General features: G+C 40.0%; 1 protein-coding gene across 26 annotated transcripts in view; it reads left to right on the top strand.

The window, feature by feature from the left end:
- TTLL5 (tubulin tyrosine ligase like 5) overlaps positions 1-22,892 on the top strand; it is a 294,113-nt gene that overhangs the window by 11,702 nt on the left and 259,519 nt on the right. For all 26 annotated transcript variants that reach the window (XR_004184858.1, XR_004184857.1, XR_004184855.1 and 23 more), the window contains exons 4-6: positions 9,062-9,144; positions 10,989-11,095; positions 17,997-18,127. Coding sequence is in view for 18 of the 26 variants with exons in the window: in XM_031667954.1 (XP_031523814.1) it covers positions 9,062-9,144; positions 10,989-11,095; positions 17,997-18,127 (321 nt within the window). In the remaining 8 variants the exon portion in view is untranslated. The remainder of the gene's footprint in view (positions 1-9,061; positions 9,145-10,988; positions 11,096-17,996; positions 18,128-22,892) is intronic.

Below are 22,892 nucleotides of genomic sequence, written 5' to 3'. Positions count from 1 at the left end.
TATTCCTGAGATAAATCCCACTTTGTCAGAGTGTATAATTGCTAGTATTTTATTTTATTTTATTTTATTTTTTTAAGATGGAGTCTTGCTCTGTCACCCACACTAGAGTGCAGTGGCGCAATCTCAGCTCACTGCAACCTCCACCTCCCGGGTTCAAGCAATTCTCTGCCTCAGCCTCCTGAGTAGCTGGGATTATAGGTGTGTGCCACCATGCCCGGGTATTTTTAGTAGAGATGGGGTTTCACCATGTTGGCCAGGCTGGTTTTGAACTCCTGACCTCATGATCCGCTCGCCTCAGCCTCCCAAAGTGCTGGGATTATAGGCATGAGCCACTGCCCCTGGCCTAAGTGCTAGTATTTTGTTGAACATTTATAGTTTTCTTCTGATGCCTTTGTCTGACTTTGGTATCATGGTAATGCTGGCCTCATAGAATGGGTTCCCTTCAACCTCTGCTTGTTGTAGGTCTATTCATGTTTTATATTTCTTCTTGAGTCAGTTTTGGTAGTTTATGTGTTTCTAAGTATTTGTCCATTTCATTTAGCTTATCTAACTTGTTTGCATACAATTGTTCATAGTATTCTTTTATAATCCTTTTATTTTCTGTAAGGTCTGTAATAATGTCCCCACTTTCACTTATTTCAGTCTTTTCTCTTTTTTCCTTAGTCTAGCTAGAGGTTTGTCAATTTCATTGATCATTTTTATTTTATTTTTTTTAGCAACAAAGTCTCACTCTGTCACCCATGCTGGAGTGCAGTGGTGCAACGCTAGCTAACTGCAGCCTCAAACTTCTGGGCTCAAGTGGTCCTCCTGCCCCAGCCTCCTGAGTAGCTAGGTCTGTGGGTGTACATCACCATGGCTAGCTAATTAAAAAAAAAATAGCTTTTTGTAGAGATGGGGGTCTCACTATATTGCCCAGGCTGGTCTTGAACTCCTGGCGTCAAGCAGTCCTCCCAGCTCAGTCTCCTAAAGTGTGGGGATTATAGGTATGAGAATTTGCACCTGGCTTTGTTGATAATTTTAAAGACCCAACTTTAAAAATCCACCTTTTGCTTTCTCTTGTCTTCTGCATTGTTTGTATATTATCAATTTCACTTATCTCTGTGCCTCTTGGATTTTAAGCAGTGCTCTGAGCCCTGGTGTAGTCTGTAGCCATCTTCAAAGGTTATAACACTGTGGATCAGAACTGTCTTGTGGTGTAGTGGAAAGAGTGTACACTTGGGTTCTCAGCCATTGGTTCAAATCCCAGCTTTGGCACTTCTTAGCTGTGAGTCTTGGGCAAGTGACTTAGACTCTCTTAACCAGTTTCATTATTAGTAAAATCTTAACCAGTTTCATTATTAGTAAAATTATTAGTAAAACGGAGAGAATATGATATTGTGAGGATTACAAGAGATCATTTAATGTCTGACACATAATAAGCGCTCAAGACTTGGGTTGCTTATTTTACTGATTGAATAAGATCTGTTCTACTTATAAATGACTTTTGTCTTGTCCCTTAATAGGTCAGGAGTTCAGAGGACTGTTAGCATTGCTTCTGGAATTTGAATCCTCCTTCCTCCCCAAGGATCCTTGTGTTCTAATCCCCTCAGCAAGTTGCTAGGTTACCATTTAAAGGGATGTGGTTCATTCATGTCCTCTGAAGGCTGAGTAACTGAAGACCTCTTGCTGAGAAACTCCCTCTAAATATGATTTGAGCCAAAATTTTAAAGGTGGATAAAAACAAATATTCCCCCCAAACATACTTCTTTTGGTCTGTTTGTCATATAAAGTAATCGATGTATTCTATGACAATAGGCAGACCCTTCTTTTTTAGAATACCTAACATTTATTGGAAAATAATATCCATCAATGTCATCTATTTAAGCAATTAATATTTTTTAGGATCCATAAGTCTTCTTCTTTACACATTCCTGTGATTAAAGAAAAAGCCGCTAAACTTTTCTCAAATTCTGTGTTTTTGAGTTTTCTGTATCTTTCCTAGTTCCTTGTGGCTTAATAATTTTCTTCAACTTCCTTAATGAAAATAACAATTTGAATGACTTTTACTAGTTGCTGCTTCAGTTTTCTGCATTGTTAAATACTCTCAGTCTGTAACTTTTTTTTTCTTTTTGGCTCTCTTAAATAGCTGACACAGATCTGTTCAGATCATAAGCCTGTGGTTAAATCCCCCTGAGAAGTGTATCTGGGGCAATAGTTACCTTCTGTTGATCTCATCGTGTTAGATGCCAACTTTGTTTTTTCTCTTTATGACATGTTTCATTGAATTCACTATTAATGTTTTTGGTACAATATGATTTCTCATGTTTTATTTGTGAAATATTCCAGGAATGTGGCTTGTTTTTCATTATAACCTTGTTTTTTTCCCCAAATTGTGTGTACTTTAAATGTGTAAATGGGATTGTATTTTAGAGACAACATAGGTATTTTCAGCTTAAAGTAAACTTCTCTTAGAGTGAAGCATTTGTTTTTGTAATTTGCTCCTTAATGTTTTTATTTAGTAAGTTTGTATTTGCATATACTAGCAATAGATGTATGATGCAAGCTATATATGTGATTTGAAATTTTCTGGTAGGAAATTCTTTTTAAAAGTGAAAGGAAACAGGTAGGTGGAATTAATTTTAATATATTTTATTTAACCCAATATCTTCCAGAATATTATCATTTCCACATTTACTCAATATAAATAAATAAGATATTTTATATCTAGTATATATTTTAACATAACAGAGCATCTCAATTTGCTGCAAAATTTTCATTGGAAATATTAGGTCTATATTTAGATTTTATAACTTTTATAGTTGAAAAAGTAAATTCACATACTCAATTGTTTCTTTCGCCTCCCCACAGGCAAATTGTTTAAAATAGGATTTCCAGTAACTGGATCAAGTATTCATTCTTAAATTTAAATTAACTAAAGTTAAATAAAATTAAAAATTCAGTTCCTTTGTCCCACTAGTCACATTTCAAGTGCTATTAGTCACACATATTCGACAGCCCAGATATCCTAATCCTAATCCTAGGTAACCTAATTTTCTGATACTAGGGTACAGCTACACTATGTTGCCATTAAGGGAGTTATTTTTGTGTTGTACAAGTCAAAAATGTCAGCTTTATCTTTATCCTGATTTCCCATGCTATTTTTGTTTAAACCCTTTAAGGCGTTTCACTACTCTCTAGGTACTTGGCTGTGTTGACAGTTAGATTATTGGTTTGTTTTCATTTGCTCTGCTGTGGTCAGTCCTGGAACTTGCTAGGGGTCCTAGCACTTCAAGTTGCCTCTAGGGGCACATGTGAGTGGTTGGAGAAGAGGAAATTCTATGGTCTTTTCTGTGGTGGAACCGATGTGATGCTTGTTAAGAGGCTTAGAAATAGGGTATTTGGCAGTTTGCTAGTAGTCAAGGAGGACCGTGCTCTGCCTCGTGTTTTTATACAGAAGAAAACATGGGATGAGGTGGTTCTTTCTTAGGCAGTTGAGCATCTTCAGTTTACAGTTGCAATCTTCCATTTGACTCTTGTCATGGGTGAGAAAGCCTAGGCATGTTAGTCAGAGTTCCTGTTATGGGAGAGAAAGCCCAGGTACATGTTTGTCAGGGTGCTCCAGAGAAATAGAACCAATAGGATACAAGGAGACCGGGAGGGGGAAGGGAGGAATGAATGTTGTTATAAGGTTATTGGTATATGTAATTATGTAAGCTAAAAAGTCCCATTATCTACCATCTGCAAGTTGGAGACCCTGGGAAGTTGGTGGTCCAGTTTGAAAGCCTATGAGTCAGAGAGCCAGTGGTATAGATTCCACTCTGAGTCTGAATTCCTGAGAACCAGGGGTGTCGAGGGCAGAGAAGGTCTATGTCCCAGCTCAACCAGGTATCGAGGGCAGAGAAGGTCTATGTCCCAGCTCAACCAGTCAGTCAGAGAGGGAGCTCAACCAATCACCCTTTTGATCTATTCTTGCCCTCAATGGATTAGATGATTCCCATTCACATTTGGGAGGGCAATCTGCTTTATTCAGTCCCTGTATTTAAATGCTCATCTCTTCTGGAGATACCTTGACAGATACCTGTAAATAATGTTATCCAGGTATCTGGGCATCCTGTGGCCCAGTCAAGTTGACACATAAAAATAACAATCATTACCAGGTTTCTTAAGAGAAGCCCAGAAATCTAGATTTTTATATGAATTTTTTCCAATTTTCAATGGCTAGCAACTAATTTTATTTTATTTTAAAGCATCATGAGTGACAGACAGACCATATCTGCAGACTGGGTCTGGTTCTTGGGTCACCAATTTATAACCTCTAGTCTAAAATATACTACCCACCAGCCTTATTGCACACAGAGGACTGCCGGACACAGAGTATATATGAACTGAAAATCTCCAGCAGTGATGTTTGCGTTCTGTCATTCCACCCTTCTTTTCTCGCACTACTCTTTTGGAGCAATGTATCTGAGTTGGGTTATAGTTAGGTGATATGGATTAGAAGTGGCTTGTCACTGCTTCTTATATACTGTAAGAATCAGATTTGCCACTGAGTGTGGTGGCAGTTGTATTTTTCTTTTATCTTAGGAGGAGTAGGAGAAATAATAATAATAGCATTTTACTTTTTTTTTTTTTTTCTCCTGAAACAGGGTCTTGCTCTGTCACCCACACTGAAGTGCAGTGGCATGATTACAGCTCACTAGTACAGCCTTGACCTCCTGGGCTGAAGCAAACCTCTTGCCTCAGCCTCCTGAGTAGCAGGGACCAGAGACATATACCACCATGTCTGGCTAATTTTTTAAGTTATATTTTGTAGAGACAGGGTCTCCTATGTTGCTCAGGCTGGATTCAAATTGCTGGCCTCACGCAGCCCTCCCACCTTGGCCTCCCAAAGTGCTGGGATTACAGGCGTGAGCCACCATGCCTGGCCCATTTAAATTTTTTAATTTGCTATATAAAATATATCATTAATTATGTACAGTGCATATACTAATGACTGTTTTACTATGTATTTATTTTTTTACTATATAAAAATAATTTATGCTATGTAGAATAATTGTTTCGTAGCTTTACATGTATTAACTGATTTAGTGCTTACAACTACCCTATGCAGTAACTACTGTTATTATCAATTCCATTTTACAGGTGAGGAAATTGATCATAGAGAAATTAAACAATTTATTGAAGGCTAGAGGGAAGAAGTAGAACCAGGGTTTGAACCCTAGTTTGACTCTAGAGACATACTTATTCTCTTTCTCTCTCTCTTTCTCTTTTTTTTTTTTTTGAGACAGGGTCTCACTCTGTCACTCAGGCTGGAGTGCAGTGGCCTGATCATGACTCACTGCAGCCTCAACCTTTCAAGGCTCAGGTGATCCTCCTGCCTCAGCCTCCCGAGTAGCTGGGACTACAGGTGCACACCACCATGCCCGGCTAAATTTTGTATTTTTAACAGAGATGGAGTTTCAACATGTTTCCCAGGCTGATCTCTCTCTCTCTTTTTAAGAGACAGGGTCTTGCTCTGCCACCTGGGCTAGAGTGCAATGGTGTGATCATAGCTCACTGTAACTTTGAACTTTTGGGCTCAAGCAGTCCTCCTACCTCAGCCTCCTGAGTAGCTAAGACTACAGGTGCCCACCCCTCTACCTGGCTAATTAAAAAAAAATTTTTTTTTTTGGTAGTGACAAGGTCTCACTGTGTTGCCCTGGCTGATCTTGAACTCCTGGTCTCAAGCAGTCCTCCAGCTCTAGCCTCCCGTCGTACTGGGATTACAGGCATGAGCCACCATGCCCAGATGTGTTATTATTCCCCCTTGTCTCTCATTCCCCATGTAACTGTTCTCTATTTTCTCACACACCTTACTGATCATCTCCCCTGTGGCTGGGCACTGAGGGGCAAGCACTGCAGAACATGCACAGAATTGGGTTCAGTCCTTATTTCTAGCAGTCACTGTGTAGCTGATATAATGCTTTGACTTTTCATGTGCAAAAATGATGTTAGTGATCATGGTTATCATAATGAAAGGACCGGATAGTTTTTCATTTTTGTACACATTTTATTTAGAAAAATTAAAAACCTTCAGAGAAGTTACAAAAATAGTACAATGAACGCATATAGTCTTTCCCTAGAATCACCAATTACTTACATTTTGCCATATTTGCTTCTCTCTTTCTGAAGCATTTGAAAATTAGTAAAATATTGCATGCCCTAATACATTATTCAGCTTGTGACTCCTGAGAATAAGGGCATATTCTATATAAGCACAATGATCTGTCACTGGCAAAATATTATTATCTAATCCATAGATCTAATCTATGCAGATTTCCCCATTGTTCCAATTTAGTCTTCCATAGTGGTTTTTTGTTTTTCTATTCAGGATCCAATCACATATTACATTTTGTTGTCATATTTCTTTAGTCTACTGTACAGCCATTTCCTTGACTTTTTTTTTTTTGTCTTCCATGACATTGACATTTTTAAATATTCTAGACTGCTTGTTTTACGGATATCCTTAAGTTTAATTATTATTCATGTTTGATGGTTCCTACATGTTTAAATTCAGATTTTTAAAAATCTGTAGGAATATTGCTTAGTAAAACTGTATCACCCAGTGTATAACATTTGGAAGTATGTGATGCCATTATTTTGCAGTATTGGTGATGGCACATTTGATCATTTGGTTAAGACTGTGTTCACCAGATGGCTTCATTGTAAAGGTGCCTTTTCCCTTTGTTATAAGCATCCTCTGGTAAGATATTTTGAGATGTATGTGTGTCCTATTCCCTAATAGCCTCTCCCTATTGGTATCCACTGATTCTTGTTTGAATCATTTACTCTTATAGTTTTTGTAAAATGGTGGTTTTTCATTTCTATCTTTCCTTCTACATTTATTAGCTGGATTCTCTGTAAATAATAGCTTTCTCTTGTGTGGTAGGCAGAATAATGGTCCCTTAAAGATGTCTACCTTCTAATTTCCAGAATTTGTGAATATGTTATCTTACATGGCATAGGGTGAATTAAGGTTGTAGATGGAATTAAAGTTGCTAATCAACTGACCTTAAGATAAGGAGATTATCCTGGACTATCCAACTGGGTCCAATGTAATCACAAGAGTTTTTTAAAGTGGGAGAAGGAAGTAGAAGAGGCCAGAGTGTCATCATGTGAAAAAGACTACACCCAACCATGGTTGACTTCAAAGATAGAGGAAGGGGACCATAAGCCATAAGGCAAGGAATGGAAAAGGGAAGGAAAGCCCACAGAAAAGAACACAGCTCTGCCAATTCCTTGGTTTTAGCCTGGTGAGACCTGTGTTCGACTTCTGATGTACAGAGCTGTAAGACAATAAATTTGCCTTACAACAACAAATGTGTCGTAATTTGTCACAGCAGCGAAAGAAAACCCATATTCCCTCTCAACTCCTTATCAGTGTGAATACATGGATTCTTTTATAAGTACATTATAATCTATCTCTGTCACTATTCATTTTTATGTTCAAATTGTCTTAAACTTGGCCCTCGAGAGCCTTTTTAAGCTCTTAGTGACATGTCCCTAATCAGTTTTTGATATTTCCCTTTTTTGACATTGGAAGATATTCTAAGACTGTCTTGTTATTCTCACATGATTCTGCAGTGCTTCTTATAATGATACTGCAAAGACAAAGTAATAGTGATTGATCATTGGGGTAACACTGTTACTTGACTTTGAAAGTTTGCCACAAGAATGAAAAGAACAAAGCGATTGACATTTTGAATGTTAATCCTCCTGTGTCTGCTTTGCATGGTGTTCCTGCCAGTGCTGAGTAAGTAGCCGCAGAGATTTATGAATATCTTCACATAAACTTGAAAAAGAAATTGTTGTCTTTGACTGTAGAGGCTGAATATTGTTCTAGAGTCTGTCCATGAGTGTCTGTATCATTCAGAATTGTTCAATTCAGAATTGTTCAATATGAGGTCCTCTAAAAAAATTCTTCTGCAGAATTCTTAGCTAACTTTTTCAGTTAGTAGTGGTGCATAGAAAGAGATCGAATTCAGTGGTCCAGAGTAAATTATATTGCAATCTCACATGGTTTCAGACTTTCCTCTCCCATAGTGGTCACAAGCACAAATGCTTACTTGGCCCTGGCAGGAAATGTGATTGAGTGAAGCAGGCCAGGTCCTGTGCTGAACTGAAGAGTATGGCCTGACCCGAATGGGGCAGTTGCAGTTCTCCAGCTGATTCTTGCCATTGGAGAGAAGAAAGCCCAGGTTTCCAGGTTTTTTAAGAGAAGCCTAGAAATCTAGAGTTTTATATGAATTCTTTCCATTTCAGAAGCTAAGCAATGAATTCAATTTTGTTTTTAGAGCACCATGAGAAACAAACCAACCATGTCTACAGGCTGGATTTCATCCTTGGGCTACCAGTTTCTAACCTCTGGTCTAAGATGTGCTGGTAATCAGCATTATAGGATACAGAGGGCTATCTAGAGCAGAGGTTTTTAACCTTTTTGGTACAATAGATCCCTTTGGCAGTCTGGAGAAGCCTATGGGCCTCTTCGCAGGAGAATATTTTAAAATAGATTTTAAAAAAGTAAATAATTACAAAGGAAATACATTGTATTGACATACAGTAATGAAAGTATTTTTTAAGAAATTGTGACATGTGCTTTTTTATTAGTGTATTAAATAATACAATCTAGTGAAGGTCTATTAACTACTATAATTTTTAAATACTATGAGAATAAGTGATATTTTGAGATAATTATAACTGTAAAATAATATTAAAATATCTGATGTCTGTCTGTTGGTGGCAGGGTCACAGATAATGTTAATACTGCCGTTTTGTTGCTTAAAATCCTAATTGAAGCCATTGTTAAATTTCATCTAGAAACTAGTGAAAACCAAGGTGCGATTTTTTTCCCCCATCCATGTCTAATGACCTCCAATGAGTCTCATTTTAAGAACTCATGGCCCAAAATATGCTCAACTTATTTGTAATCATTTTAATGGTAGCATATAATGTTATTGAGTATAATTAAGCCACCATGTTACAGTTTATTTTTGTTTTTACAATGAACTTTCTAGTTACTGAACTTGATTCTGGTTTTCTTTAGAACGTTATCATTTGTCTTATAAGATTGTACGAACGGACAGTCGCCTAGTACGCAGCATTCTGACAGCCCATGGATTTCATGAAGTAAGTTTATTTTTACTACCTCACCTGATCTGCTCATAAGCTGAAAATCCTAGCCACCTAACTGACTTTACCAGCTAACAGGGCCGGCTCTAGGAAGTACATGGGACCAATGCTTAGTGATGATCCATAACTCAGATTGAATTTCAGAGTGGCTTTACCAGTTTCTGCTTGCGATACATGGAAAATGTTTCCAGATGATTTCAGAAAAATTTTTTTTCTTGCTTGTTCTTGGGCTTGGGCTAGGGGCACAGTTGCCCATAAGGAATTGTCTGATACCCAGTTAAGGTTGTTTGATTGCAGGCAACTGAAATGGACTTTGTTTAACTTGAAACGGCGGGTGGATCATGAGATCAGGAGATCGAGACCATCCTGGCCAACATGGTGAAACCCTGTCTCTACTAAAAATACAAAAATTAGCTGGGCGTGGTGACGTGCACCTGTAGTCAGCTACTCAGGAGCCTGAGGCAGGAGAATCGCTTGAACTTGGGAGGTAGAGGTTACAGTGAGCTGAGATCACGCCACTGCACTCCAGCCTGGGTGACAGAGTGAGACTCTGCCTCAAAAAACAAACAAACAAACAAACAAACAAAAAAAACCAAAAGGGATTTTTCAGAATGGTGTGCAGAGGGGACCAGCAGAATCAGAGAAAAAGCTGAAAAGGCAGGCATTTGGAAGGAGAGAGACCAGGACAGCCCCAGGGATCTAGGAACAGGAATCTTGAGGATCATCTTCTCAAGGCACTGCCATGGACATGGCTGGACTCCATTCATTGTCCTTTTGCCTTTCCTTGCTCAAAAATCACGTTCTGGAGATAGAATGATTGGCCTAGCTTGGCTTTGGATCCACTCCTTGCGGGAGGGGATGGGTGGGTGATTGGCAGGTTCTTGAAAATCAGGGAGTAAGTCATTCTCCAAAGAAAGTTGGAAGATTGGAATGTTAACATCGAAAAGGACAGGCAAAAAGGCTGAACAGACTTCCACCACAGGTACTTTGTGACAATTGATAAAAGTCTGGTTCCTCGCTTGAGGTTTGTAAGAGATATTTTGAGGAAGTTCTTTTTTAAAAAATTTTTTATTTTTAGAGACGGAGTCTCACTGAGTTACCTAGGCAGGGGAACAGTGGCATAATCGTAGCTCACTGTAGCCTTGAACTCCTGGGCTCAAGTGATTCTCCTGCCTCAGCCTCCCAAGTAGTTGGTACTACAGGTACATGGCACCACTCCTGGCTAATTTAAAAAAATTTTTATTTTGTAGACACAGGGTCTTACTGTGTTGCTAGGCTAGTCTCAAACTCCTGAGCTCACGTGATCCTCCCACCTCGGCCTCCCAAAGTGCTGAGATGACAGGCATGAGCCACCGCACTTGGCCATGAGGGAAGTTCTGATACCAGTTTGTATCCTGTCTTGTTGCTGTTTTATTTCTGGCACTTAACATGGTGCCTCATTGTTGAATTAATGGACAAAAGAATTTTAATGGATGAATGAGTGAATTCTAAGTTGGTGTACTCCTATAAGGTTTATCTCTGATCAGCACTTCATACTCAGTATCTGCAAGGATAAGGACAGCCTGAGAAAGAAATACAAGAATATTAAGAGACATCATGGACTTCTATAGAAGGGTTAATTTATTTTGGTTTCTGCATCTGGGATTTGCCCAACCCTCCTATTCTTTAAACTTGTTCTACGATGCACTGCTTTTGTCTCACTAGGCTCATGTACTAATTGGGCCACCCCCATGAGTACACTATGGATGAAAAAATCACTGTGGCTTTTTCTGCCATTGCTTTTCCTGGAGAAGGGGTATCTCTGATGTTTTTTTGCCTGTTGTCTTTCTGTCTGCCCTCAGGTTCACCCAAGCAGCACTGACTATAACCTAATGTGGACAGGATCCCACCTGAAGCCCTTCTTACTGCGCACCCTCTCTGAAGCACAAAAAGTTAATCACTTTCCCAGGTAATACTCTTTGTACCTGCTTTGCTTCATTTAAAGGTACGTGATGTTGGGGCATGTAGCCAGCAGAGGTAATTAATGTCCTTAAAGAAGAGGGAGAAGAAAATAAAGTAGAAGAAGACTTTTTTTTTTTTGAGACGAGTATCGCTCTGTCACCCAGGCTGGAGTGCAGTGGCATGATCTTGGCTCACTGCAACCTCTGCCTCCTGAGTTCAAGCAATTCTCCTGCCTCAGCCTCCCCAGTAGCTGGGATTACAAGCTTGCGCCACCATGCCTGGCTAATTGTTGTATTTTTGGGAGAGACAAGGTTTCACCACGTTGGCCAGGCTGGTCTCAAACTCCTGACCTCAAATGATCTGCCCGCCTTGGCCTCCCAAAGTGCTAGGATTACAGGCATGAGCCACCATGCCCAGCCAGAAGAAATTTTTCTGGTACAGAACAGTACTCTGCAAATCAAACTGTTGTGTTCATATCCCTGAGCATGCGTGAACACTTTCTAAGGGCTATATAGACATGGATGGTTTTAAAGGAGACAGTTTCTGATTCTCTTTCCTAAAATTGAGCTGCTTGGGAGTACCTCATGATGGTGGGTTTGCCTTTCTTACTTCTCCTTCACAGTTACTGTTTTTTCACTTTTATTAAAGAATGGCTCACCTAGAATCTTAGTCTGGTATGTTGTCCGTAGGTGTAGAAATTTTCAGGGTTCCAAAGAAAGGTAGAAAAAAATTCGTGTCTAATTGAATTCTAGTAATAGCATAACAAATCCTTTTTGCATGATGGTAGTTTCTATTTCTTTGTTTTTAAAATAATTGAGGGATGATATAATCTAGCTATTAGCTGATAGATCATTAAACATAATTTTAATGACTGATCATTTTGTGATTTTTGATGTATAATTAGGAAGGAGTTCACAGAATTGAGTGTCATTGGTGTTTGGATGAATTGTATACTACAATACTTGGAATGATAATCAGTTATGTATATATAAACAGTTATAGCCTTATGATCACAGGGAATTAAAAATATTATATTTCAATTCCTATGTGTAATTTTGCTGTAGAGAAGGTATGATATGATGTAAAAGACAAGTATTAAATATGTTAGGGTAACCTGTTGTTTGTGGGAAATGAAATGGAAGAATTAAAAACAAGAGTGACTGAGGGATAGTGTCTGTGTGGCGGTCTAAGGGAGGCTTTTCTGGTATGCTGGGAATGTTCTATACACAACCTGAGTGGTGGTTACACAGGTGTGTTCACTTTGTCAACATTCATTATGCCCTGCCTTGTACTTTGTATACTTTTCTGTACATATGTTAACTTCATTAAAAAGCATATTTTAAAAAGTGAAAATTTTACTGACAGAAAGCTTTTCCTTTAATGACATTTAAAAAATGAGGTATTGGGCCGGGCGCGGTGGCTCAAGCCTGTAATCCCAGCACTTTGGGAGGCCGAGACGGGCGGATCACGAGGTCAGGAGATCGAGACCATCCTGGCGAACACGGTGAAACCCCGTCTCTACTAAAAAATACAAAAAACTAGCCGGGCGAGGCGGCGGGCGCCTGTAGTCCCAGCTACTCGGGAGGCTGAGGCAAGAGAATGGCGTAAACCCGGGGGGCGGAGCTTGCAGTGAGCTGAGATCCGGCCACTGCACTCCAGCCCGGGCGACAGAGCCAGACTCTGTCTCAAAAAAAAAAAAAAAAAAATGAGGTATTGAATCTTTATGTTATCTAGGTTCCCTTCAGTATACTTAAAAGTGTGGTGTTGGCTGGGTGCAGCGGCTCGTGTCTGTGATCCCAGCACTTTGGGAGGCCGAGGCAGGCAGGTCGCTTGAGCCCAAGGAGTTGGAGACCAGCGTGGGCAACATGGCAAAACCGTGGCTCTACAAAAAAAAAAAAAAATTTAGCTGGGCATGGTGGCATGTGCCTAGCAACTTGGGATGCTGAGGTGGGAGGATCACCTGAGTTTGGGGTGGTCAGGGCTTCAGTGAGCTATGATTGTGTCACTGCACTCCAGCCTGGGCAACACAGAGAGACCCTGTCTCAAAAAAAAAAAAAAAAAAAAAAGAAAAAGAAAAAAAAAGATTGGTGTTATAATTTTGTCTTAAGGTAATATTTATCATTCATCAGGTTCTTTGGAACAATTTAAATTTATGATGAAAAATCTTACATGTCAGCTTAAACATGCAAGAGGATGTATAGTTTCCCCAAATTCTAGGATGTACCAAGCAAAGAAGTTTGAAAACCACTGATGTGGGGCATCTGTGGGAGAATGCATTCTTTTCCTTACCCTCTGGTTCAGTGTTTCTAATTCCCTAATGATAAGAATTACCTAGGGTACTTTTGCAAAATATGCATTCTCAGGTCCCATTGCAGATTCATAGAATTTACCATCTCCAGAGAAGGTGCATATTTAAGCACTTTCTAGGTACCTTACCTTTCCAGGTAAATATGTACCTGGAAAGCTATATATTTAAAAAACATTGAGGTAATTTGTAACAGGGAAGTTAGGAAATTACTGTTGTAGATTAAATCAGCAGTTAGCATGGGTCCTGGACTGTCTGTATCAGAATCTTCTGGGGTGTTTGTTTAAAATGCAGAATCCTGGGCTTCATCCCAGAATTTTGAGAGGTGAGACCTGGGTCTCACATGCATTTTTTAGGAAGTTCTCTAGGTGATTCTTATTATGTACACTAAAAATTGAGTACCTCTGCTCTGGATTTCAGAAGAGGGCCATAGATAAGAAAGAAATGTTTGTGGTACCTAGATTTAACAAAGCAGTTTTTGAAATCATAGAAAGGAATTTGAACTGTAGAACAGGTTGAATAAGTTTTTAATGATTACTACAAAGGTTCTTAGTTGATTTTGAAGGAGTGAAACAAATCATAGACCAGTGAGTCCAGTCGAGGCTAACCAAAGTGCCTTTTTGAAGTACTATACACAAGAATGTACCCCTGATATAATAGTAATTACTGCCTTGGTTTTAAGGCACTAATTTTCCTGATTTTCTTTATAACTTTGCCTCTTCTATATCCATCACTCAATGATGTAGTTAAGTTCTCAACGGGGTTCCTAACCTGGGTCTTTACTGTAATAGGATCATTATACTCTAAAGTTAAGGCTTGTCTTGCGTCCCATCCAGGAGGGTCATTTCAGGCCTGTGGTGCTAGTGATGATATGAGTTCCACATAGTTACATGAGAGGTTGGACAGTTATTGCTATGGCAATAGATTTATCAATATGAATTAGATAACCATGTGTTTGATTTTCCTGGACAGTCTTTTTAAAAAAATATGCTAAATGCTTTTCCCCCTAAGAACAAATTAAGAAAACATCTCAGAAATTCTGATGTTTTAGTAGTTAATCTTTCTCAATTTACATTCTACTTAGAATTAACTCAGAATTTTTTTTGCCATGTTGTGTTTCTCAGAAGGTCACATCTGTAGATACCTGTGGTATAAAAACTTCCAGAATGCTTTGGTCTGGGAGCTTGCTTTTAGTTGGAGTACTGGTGTTTTTTTCACTATCTGATTAATCCAAATGTTTTTATACTATTAGAGAATCATGATTCCATTAAAGTAAAACACACAGGGTTCCTAAAATATTTTATAATGATTTGTAATTGTGAATAGTACAGACTTTGTTGAAGCTTTTGGAGCTAGAATTTCTTTCACAGGTTCGTTTTTTATAACCTGAAATTTTGGGTATATTTATCAATAGTCAAACTTTTTTTGTGTTGTTTACTTGTATTTGAAATCTGTTTTAGAATAGATTTTTATACTTGTGAATCAATTTTTAAAAACCCATTTGAAATAAGGGTCATAGACCTAAAAATAAAACATAAACTGTAAAACTTATAGAAGAAAACAGAGTAGAGAAGACCTTTGCAACCTTGTGTTAGACAAAGGATTCCTAGATACAGCAATAGAAGCACAGTCATAAAAGGAAAAAATTGATAAATTTGACTTTTTAAAAATTAAAAATATCTGCTGTTTGAATGACACTGTTAAGAAAAAGAAAAAACAAGCTATGGACTGGAGAAAATATTTGCAGAACACGTAACTGATAAAGAATTTGTGTCCAGAATATATAACAAACTCTTAAAACTCAATCATAAGGAAACAAACAAGTTTATTTTTCAAAATGGGTAAAATATCTGAATGGATGCCTCACCAAAGAAGATACAGGGATGGCAAATAAAAGATGCTTATGAAAAATGCCCAGTGGCATTAGTAATTAATGGAATACAAATTAAAACTATACGAAGTATCAATATATCCATTAGAATGGCTTAAAACCAAAACCAGAAGACACTGAGTGTGGGCCAGGATGCATGGCAACTGGAACACTTTTGCTGGCGGGAATGCACAGTGGTATAGCCACTCTGGATAACTGTGATCTTGTGAAATATGTAGTTAGTCTTCCTCGTGTTTCCTGACATATAACTCCTTGACTCCTTGGAATCTCCAGAGTGAGAAGTGTCCTTTTATATACTAATGACTTAACTGGTGCCTGGCTGTCCCTAGGTAGCTTCAGGATGGGAACTGGTTACAAGAAAAGACCAAGGTGTGATTAGAGGTTTAGGACTTCCAGCCCACACCTCAGCCTCCAGGAAGGAAAGAGGGGCTGAAAGCTAAATTAGTCACCAGTGTCCAATCAATTATGCTTGTGTAATGAAGCTTTCGTAAAACCCCCAAAGGACTGGGTTTGGAGAGCTTCTGGGTAACAGAACACATGGAGATTCTTGGCCAGTAGTGTGCCCGGAGAGCACATAGAGGTTCTGCGCCTCTTATCTCATACCTCACCCTGTGCATCTCTTCCTCTATATCCTTTGTAATATCCCTTTTAATAAACCAGTAAACATAAGTGTTGCTCTCAGTTCTGTGAGCTGCTCTAACAAATTCATTGAACCCAAAGAGGGAGTTGTAGGGACCCATATTTACAGCCAGGTGGTTAGAAGCACAGGTAAAACAACTTGGGGCTTGCTATTGGCATTGGAAGTGGGAGGCAGTTTTGTGGGACTGAGCCTTTAACTTGTGGGAACTGACGCTATCTCCAGGTAGGTAGGGTCAAAATTGAGTTGAATTAGAAGACACTCACTGCGGCCGGGCGCGGTGGCTCAAGCCTGTAATCCCAGCACTTTGGGAGGCCGAGACGGGCGGATCACGAGGTCAGGAGATCGAGACCATCCTGGCTAACACGGTGAAACCCCGTCTCTACTAAAAATACAAAAAAACTAGCCAGGCGAGGTGGCGGGCGCCTGTAGTCCCAGCTACTCGGGAGGCTGAGGCAGGAGAATGGCATAAACCTGGGAGACAGAGCTTGCAGTGAGCTGAGATCCGGCCACTGCACTCCAGCCTGGGTGACAGAGCGAGACTCCGTCTCAAAAAAAAAAAAAAAAAGAAGACACTCACTGCAAGATTGCTTGCTTTGTGTGTGGGGAAACCCCCCACACATTTGGTGTCTACAGTGTTGAGTGATTATGTTGAATTGAGATTACAGAGTAGGAAAAACACTTTGGTTTTTCCTCAGTATCTCAGAATATAGCAGGAGAAACGGAGCTTGTTTTTCCAATATCCTCAGAATCACATTTGGCAGTTTATTATAAAGTTTAACATATACTTATGTGGTGATTGTAAAATGGGTCCATAAATTCTTTGACATTGCTTTCAAAAGGTTGAGCTTAATTTTTCTGTTCTTGAGTGTTGACTAGATTTAGTGACTTGCCTCTAACTAGTGGAATATGACAGAAGTGACTGTCGCTTCTGAGACTAGATTGTAAAAGACATTACAGCTTCTTGCTCACTTTCTTGGATCACTTGATTTGGGAGAAACCAGTTATCACATCTTGAAGGCACTTGGCCTTATGAAAAGGTTCATGTGGGGAGGAACTGAGGCCTCCTGCAAGCAGGCAGCCCCATATGAGTGATGAGCCATCTGGAAGTTGGGTTTTCCATCTGCTCCTGAGCCTGATGACTGCAGTGCTGGCCAGTATCTTGACTGTAACCTCATAAAGGACCTTGGGACAGAACTACGTAGCCCTCTCACTCCCACATTCCTGGCCCCAGAAACTATGAGGTCATAAACATTTATCGTGATTAAATCTTAAGCTGCTGTATTTTAAGGTAATTTGTTGTACAACAATAAATAACTAAAACAACTTACTGAACAATGAAGTGGTCCCACTTCTAAAGAAATAAAAACTTACGTTTACAGTAAAACTTACAAAAACGTACATTCATATAAAAATCCATATGGAAATGCTTTATAGCAACTTTGTTCATAATCTCCAAAAACTAAACAGCCCAAATGCCTTCAACTGGTGAATGGATAACTGTGGTACATCTATACAGTGGATTACTACTGAGCAAGAAAAGGGACAGAATACTGATACATACAACAACAACGATAAATTTCAAATGGCTTGTGCTCTGTGAAAGAAGCTAGTCTCAAAAGGATACACACTATCCGATTCCACTTATTTGACTTTCTGGAAAAGGCAAAATTATAAGGACAGAAAACAAATGAATGTTTTCCCAGGGGCTGGAGGTGATTGGGAGGGTCCACTACAGGGGGACTTGAGGTAACTTTTTGGGATGTTGAAACTGTTGTTCATCTTGATTGTGGTGGTGATTACATAATTGTATGTGTTTGTCCAAACTCATAGAATTACACGTTAAAAAGGGCAAATTTTATGGTATGGAGATTTTATCTTAATGAAAAAAATCTGACCAAAAAACCCATTTGATAAAAATGATTAATAAGCCTTTGGATTAACAGTGATATGTTTAGGATATAATACTGTCTTCACTAACTGGTCTAAGACTGTGAACTCTAACTCTTTAGAATGTGCACAGGAAAATTCTGAGTCATGGTTTACTGAATGGAATTACTTATTTGATTTTTTAGGTCTTATGAACTTACCCGGAAGGACCGACTGTACAAAAACATTATTCGAATGCAGCATACACATGGATTCAAGGCTTTTCACATCCTCCCCCAGACCTTCCTCCTGCCAGCTGAGTACGCGGAATTTTGTAGTAAGTGCTTGACAGAGAATGCCCCAGTCCCCAGCAACTGAACCTGGGGAATATTTACCCCAAAAGCCGCCTCAAGGTGTCAACCAATCAGGGCTTTCCAAATCCTTAGACAACTGTGACTCTTTAGTAAAACAGTTGCAGAGGTAACTTTAAAAACTATTTTTATTCTGATGTGCTCGGTAAACTTGTCAGTATTATTTATGTAAGGACACGTTGGCATCATATAAGCATGCCCCTTACGTATTTTTGCTTGATGTCCCTTCTCTCTATTGATGACTTAGTGCCTATGTAAGGATTTTTTTTGTTTTTTTTTAGAGAGACAGCGTCTCCCTCTGTAGCCCAGGACCGCAGTGGCACGATCACGGCTCACTGCACTCTTTGCTTCCTGGGCTCAAGTGATCCTTCCTCCTCAGCCTCCCAAGTAGCTGGGAATACAGGCGTGCACCACCAGGCTCAGCTAATTTTTAAATTTTTTGTAGAGATGGGATCTCGCTCTGTTACCCAGGCTGGTCTTGAACACCTGGGCTCAAAGAATCCTCCCCTCTCGGCTTCACAAAACTCTGAGATGACAGGCATGATCCACCACACCTGGCCTGTGAGGATACTTTATATTCCTGCATATGAATTATACATGCTTCCTTTTCAGTATCCCTTTTCCCCTTGCCATTTAAGAAACGTTCTTTCAGCCTCGATTTCTAGTCTTGTGTAATTTATGTTCTTTGGGAGTAGAGATATCACATATCTTTGGATGTTAGGGTTTGGAGCTACAAGTTAGTCACATTCTCTCCCCTTTGAGTTCAGACTAATAAAAAAAATTACACATGGGAGCCAAATAGGCATCTAAGTGTCAGCTGTATGGCTGGTAAAGTGATACAGAAACACATGGCCTGGATCCAGATCTAAAGTGGGCTTCTTATTTCTTTTGCATCATTGTGAACTTACCCACCCAGGCCAGGCAGAGGCACTGCGCTGGTTTCAGGCTTTCCTCCACAGGGGCAGAGCCTGACTCACTAAGCTTAGTGCATGAAAGAGACATGAGTACAGATGAGATGTGAGGCAGGTCTCTTGTGAAAGTCCAAATTACAGTGGTAATAACTAATACTTACTGAATGTTTCCTTTCTGGGAGGCACTCTTTTAAGTGGCACCTCTACTGTGGTAGTATTATAGATGAGGCGACTAAGGTGCAGTTTGGTTAAGAAACTTTCCATGAGTTATGCAGTTTGCAAATGGTAGAGTTAGGGTTCAAACTGGCAGTTTGGCTTCAGAGGCCATGCTCTTCATCTCTTTGCTTCATTGCTAATGGCACTGGGCAGCGTGCATGCAGTGACCATTCCCCAGTAGCACCAGTGTGAGAGAAGTCACTTCTCCCATGAGGAACATCAGGTGAGACGCACAGAGAGGACAGTTTTCCTCCCAAGAAGTCCAAGAAAGAGACTATCTCTAGACTTATCTAGTCTAGAGTTATCTCTAGACTTCCTGACTTTTGATTCTTTTAACCTGTTAGGCTTGCCAGTCTCTCTGGGTCACCTAGTGAATTGTTCCATATTTTGGCAGAGGAGACCAGCAGTTCATCAGGAACGCCTGCTTCACCATTTATCTAATAGCATTTGTTGCTCTGGCTGGGGCCATTGGTTGGCAATTCATTGTCTGCCCACAGATGGCTCTGCAGTGGGTCACATAGAGCTCTAATTAAATGAATGAACTTCGAGCTTCAATGCACTCAAAGCTGCAAATTTGTAGTTAAGGAAATTTTTGCTATGTGACTTTAGCCAAGTTACTCCAACTTCTGTGCCTTAATGTCCGCATCTATAAAATGGGAGTATTGCTGGTGCTGACCTTATAATGTTGTCAAGATATTTAAGTAGGTTAATATGTGGAAAGCACTTGGGATGGTGCCTGATAGGGGTGGCTTGATAAATGTTTAATACTAATTTCTATTTCAGGCTATGTTTGTATTATTAGTAGTAGTTATGTTTACTAACTATATTAATACTATGTTTTTACTATGTTTTACTATTTTACTTTTAGTATGTTATGTTTAACTACTAACTAAAGTTGTAGTTATGTTATTAATAATTACTATTAATTAGTATTAGTTAAAATAATACTAATTAATAGTATTATGTTCTGGCCCTCTAGTGCTTGAGTGTGGGCAGTAGGAAGTTTTTTTGGAAGGAAAGGGACACCATAAACAGACTGGCCTTTAGAAAAATAACTATGTGAAATGAGTTGGCAGAAGCAGAGAGAAGAAAATGTTGATCTCTTTGAAGGTTACTGCAGTGATGTGGATAAAATGGATAGGTATGAGTAGAAAGAGTGCGAGAACAAACAGTACTGCCTGTGTATGGGAAGTGAGGCAGGGGTCAAAGAGGCATCCTAAGGTTTGAGTATGAGAAGCTAGGAAGACCATTGGGTTTTTTACCAGGGAATGTAACCAGGAAGGCAAAGGAGGAGCTGTTAAAGGGGAAGAGGAATGTTACGTTTTGGACAAGGGATGGATTTGGATTTCGATGGGGCATCCAGGTAGTGTGTTTTGTAGGCAGTTGTAAGAGCAGCTTTGAGTTCTGGCCAGAGATGTAGTTTCTGGAAGCTACAGGTATGGAGATGGATGTGATTACTAAGGGAGAGAAAAAAAGAAGCAGCACCACAGAGAATCAGAGAGGAAAGGGAGATTGAAGAGGAACAAGGGAATGAAGTCTCAGAGGAGGCAGGAGAGGGTTAAATCAAGAACCCAAGTAGAAGGGTGAGCATTAGAAAGAGAAGTGGGCATGTGTCTCCTGAAAGAGGAGAAGGAATAAGACTAAGTTGATGACCCAGATAACATTTTAGATGGAGAGGAAAGCAGGTAAATAGGTTTGTTACAAATTCCTAGCCTTCTTGGTGAACAGGTTGATGAGGTCTTGTGCCAGGATTGAGGGGCCTAGGAATGGGTGGGTGTCTAAAAAGGCAGAAAGCGGTTGAAATAGCCTCTGCAGGGCCTTTGAAAGAGAACTGATAAGGATTGGACATGAGGATTGCCTAAAAACACTAGAGACAACAGCCAAGGTGGTCTCATGAATTTATAGCTTTTTGTTCTAATAAGAGAAAACCTGTAAAGATATAGCCTAGAGACCAATCACTGTCTCCAGAGATGTGAAAGCCTGGGTACTCCCCAAACTATTCTCAGTAACTTGAGTGTAGGGGTTGGAATACATGGTAGACTGGTCTATCTAGGCTCCTGGTGCCATCACTGCCAGTTACAGTATTTAGTAGAATAGAATTAGAGGTCTGTGACCCTGAAGACGCTGACTAAAGCTCTTTTGCCAACTCTAGCCATTCCCCTCAAGGGGACAGCTTTCTAAGCAGAAGGAAGAAAGAAGCAACAAAGAAGAAGATGGGGTGATACCAGTATCATAAAAGCAAAACTTTCCGCAGAATTGGGCTCTATGGCCATCTCTAGTTGTAAGAGAGACTGAGAAATGATTCTAACATGTGAATTTCCATGTCCACCAACTAATTACAGATGACTAGATTTCAAAGCAATGGGTAAATATGTAGAATTATAATTTTAGCGTTATAAGAGATCTTAGCAAATCAGGCTAAATTTTTAAAATCTCATTTTAAAGGTAAGACTAGATGATTTAAGTACATTACCTCTAGAGTCATATACTTGAAAAGCCAGAATTGCAACTCAGATCTTTCTACTCCAGGTTCATTGTTGTTTCTGTTAGACCAAGCCTGCTGCCACTGTAGGAACTGGAAAGCACTTGAAAGAACTGGGGAACCTGTTTAGTACATCTTCATCCTGAAGCAGAGGCTCCTGAGCAAGTCTGCCTGGCCTTTGCCTCTGATTTTTCTTGCTTCCTACCCACATATTTAGAACCTGTAAGAGAGAACAATCCTTGTTCTGAAAATATCACAAGTCAAGGAGAAAAGACTAGCCTGAAAGACAAGTCTTTGATATTTACAATTTCAAGAACATTTAGGATTTCAGTCATAGTGAAGCACCAGAAGAAGCATTAACTTATTTTTTTGGGGGGACAGAGTCTCGCTGTGTTGCCCAGGCTGGACTGCAATGGCTTGATCTCGGCTCACTGCAACCTCTGCTTCCTGGGTTCAAACAATTCTTCTGGTTCAACCTCCTGAGTAGCTGGGATAACAGACGTGCACCACCACACCTGGCTAATTTTTGTATTTTTAGTAGAGATGGGGTTTTACCATGTTGGCCAGACTGGTTTCAAACTCCTGACCTCAGGTGATCCACCCGCCTGGGCCTCCCAAAGTGCTGGGATTACAGGCGTGAGCCACCGCACCCAGCCAGAAGCATTAACTTCTGATAAGCCTAGTTCACAAAGTAGAGGGTACTGTCTCCAGACAGCTTTGACCCCTTCCCTTCGCTTCCCTGCCCTGCCCTGCCTTGCCCTACCCTGCCCTACCTTCCCTTCCCCTCTCCTTCCGTCCCCTCCCCTCCCCACCTTCCGTCCCCTTCCTCCCCAGCTTCTTGTTCTCTCACCCAGGCTGTAGTGCAGTCATAGCTCACTGTCTCCTCAAATTCCTGGGCTCAAGTAATCTGCCCACCTCAGCCTTAGAAGTAGTTGGGAACGCAGCCATGCACCACCATGCCTGGCTAATTTTTTTATTTTCCGTAGAAACAGTCCTGCTATGTTGGCCAGCCTGGTCTCGAACTCCTGGCCTCAAGGGATCCTCCTGCCGCAGCCTCCTAAAGTGCTGGGATTACAGGTGTGAGTGAGCCTGTTAATAACTAGCCTGGTCGTTTTCTTAGAC

Source organism: Papio anubis, chromosome 7 (genome assembly GCF_008728515.1).
Source record: "Papio anubis isolate 15944 chromosome 7, Panubis1.0, whole genome shotgun sequence".
Taxonomy (NCBI): domain Eukaryota; kingdom Metazoa; phylum Chordata; class Mammalia; order Primates; family Cercopithecidae; genus Papio; species Papio anubis.
This window is presented reverse-complemented; position numbering and strand designations above follow the sequence as displayed.